General features: G+C 35.0%; 1 protein-coding gene across 1 annotated transcript in view; it reads right to left on the bottom strand.

Annotated features, from left to right (window-relative positions):
* Nucleotides 1–1,074: 1,074 nt before the first annotated feature.
* The window catches only part of LOC111084074 (platelet glycoprotein 4-like), a gene marked incomplete at its 5' end in the record, with an annotated part of 6,291 nt that continues 6,044 nt past the window's right edge, over nucleotides 1,075–1,321 (bottom strand). Inside the window, one exon of the mRNA XM_022380865.1 lies at nucleotides 1,075–1,096. Coding sequence (XP_022236573.1) covers nucleotides 1,075–1,096 — 22 coding nt within the window. The remainder of the gene's footprint in view (nucleotides 1,097–1,321) is intronic.

Below are 1,321 nucleotides of genomic sequence, written 5' to 3' on the forward strand. Positions count from 1 at the left end.
GATTGACAAGTGAAGGGCATTTCTCATGAAGGGCTTGATTAAAACATTCCAGTTGCTGACAATAGATCTCTATATTGACAGTTCCCTGTGGATCAAGGAGTTCGAAATTAATTACTCCTTTGATGTACCACCAAATACAAAGCATCACTTTCTACAGATGGAGTCCAGGTTTTGGGGTCGGAGGTGGTTTTTGTCTAGTACTGAGCTATTGTTTTTGGCGTTTTACATTCGCATAGAGAATCCAATTTTTCATCACCGGTGACAAGTCTGTCCAAAAATGATTCAAGCACATTATGTGCCAGAAGAGATGAAGCAACATTCACACATTGGAAACAATGATCATCGGAGAGTTTGTGAGGCACCCAAACACTTTCTTTATGGAGTTTTCCCATATTCCTTAGATGTTTACATATTGTTTCATGAGAGACATTCAATAGCAGGGCCATTTCACAAGTGTGTTACCTTGGGTTAGACTCAACAAGTATCTTCAGAGCATCAATATCAATTCCAACATGTTGGTCCCTGTCATCACATTTCTTAAGGCTACAGTCACCTGAATGAAATTTGCTGAACCATCGTTGACACTTATGAATGTTCAAAACATTTCCATAAACTTCTTTGATATTCTTTGTGGCTACAGAGGCATTGTTTTCCTTCTTGTATTCAAACAGCATTACATGCTGAATGTGTGTCTTGTCGTGTGGCATCATTATAAGGGATTAGAGTATACTAAACCTTACACATTAAATAGGCTACATTAATGTGAAGTTTGGGTGGTTTGTTTAACTATTATACATGATGTACATTTTTTGGGGGGGAATGGTCAATGAAAATGTTCCAAAAGGCAACATTAATTTCTTCATGATCTAATACATTTACAACTGAATAAAGGAATTAGGCACCAAAAACCTACTGTATCGAAGGGGTTCTTTTGACATTTAAACTCAGTTGAATTCTTTTGCGAGCATTCAGCACCAAGCCAGTCATCTGCAATGAATAAATTATGATACTGAAAAGAAATTTTAATCAATTATAATAACTAGAACTATATTTAAAACATTATTCTTTGGTAATCTATAAAACTTCTATATACACTAAAAAATGTTAAATAAACAAACATCCTCTTACTGGTTCAATGGTCCAGAAAAGTTTGATGCTGTTCCAAACTAAAAAATGTTGAATAAAGAAACATCCTCTTACTGGTTCAATGTCCAGAAAAGTTTGATACCGTTCCAAACTAAAAAATGTTGAATAAAACAACATCCTCTTACTGGTTCAATGTCCAGAAAAGTTTGATACCGTTCCAAACTAAAAAATGTTG

Source organism: Limulus polyphemus, unplaced genomic scaffold, assembly GCF_000517525.1.
Source record: "Limulus polyphemus unplaced genomic scaffold, Limulus_polyphemus-2.1.2 Scaffold13406, whole genome shotgun sequence".
Lineage (NCBI taxonomy): Eukaryota > Metazoa > Arthropoda > Merostomata > Xiphosura > Limulidae > Limulus > Limulus polyphemus.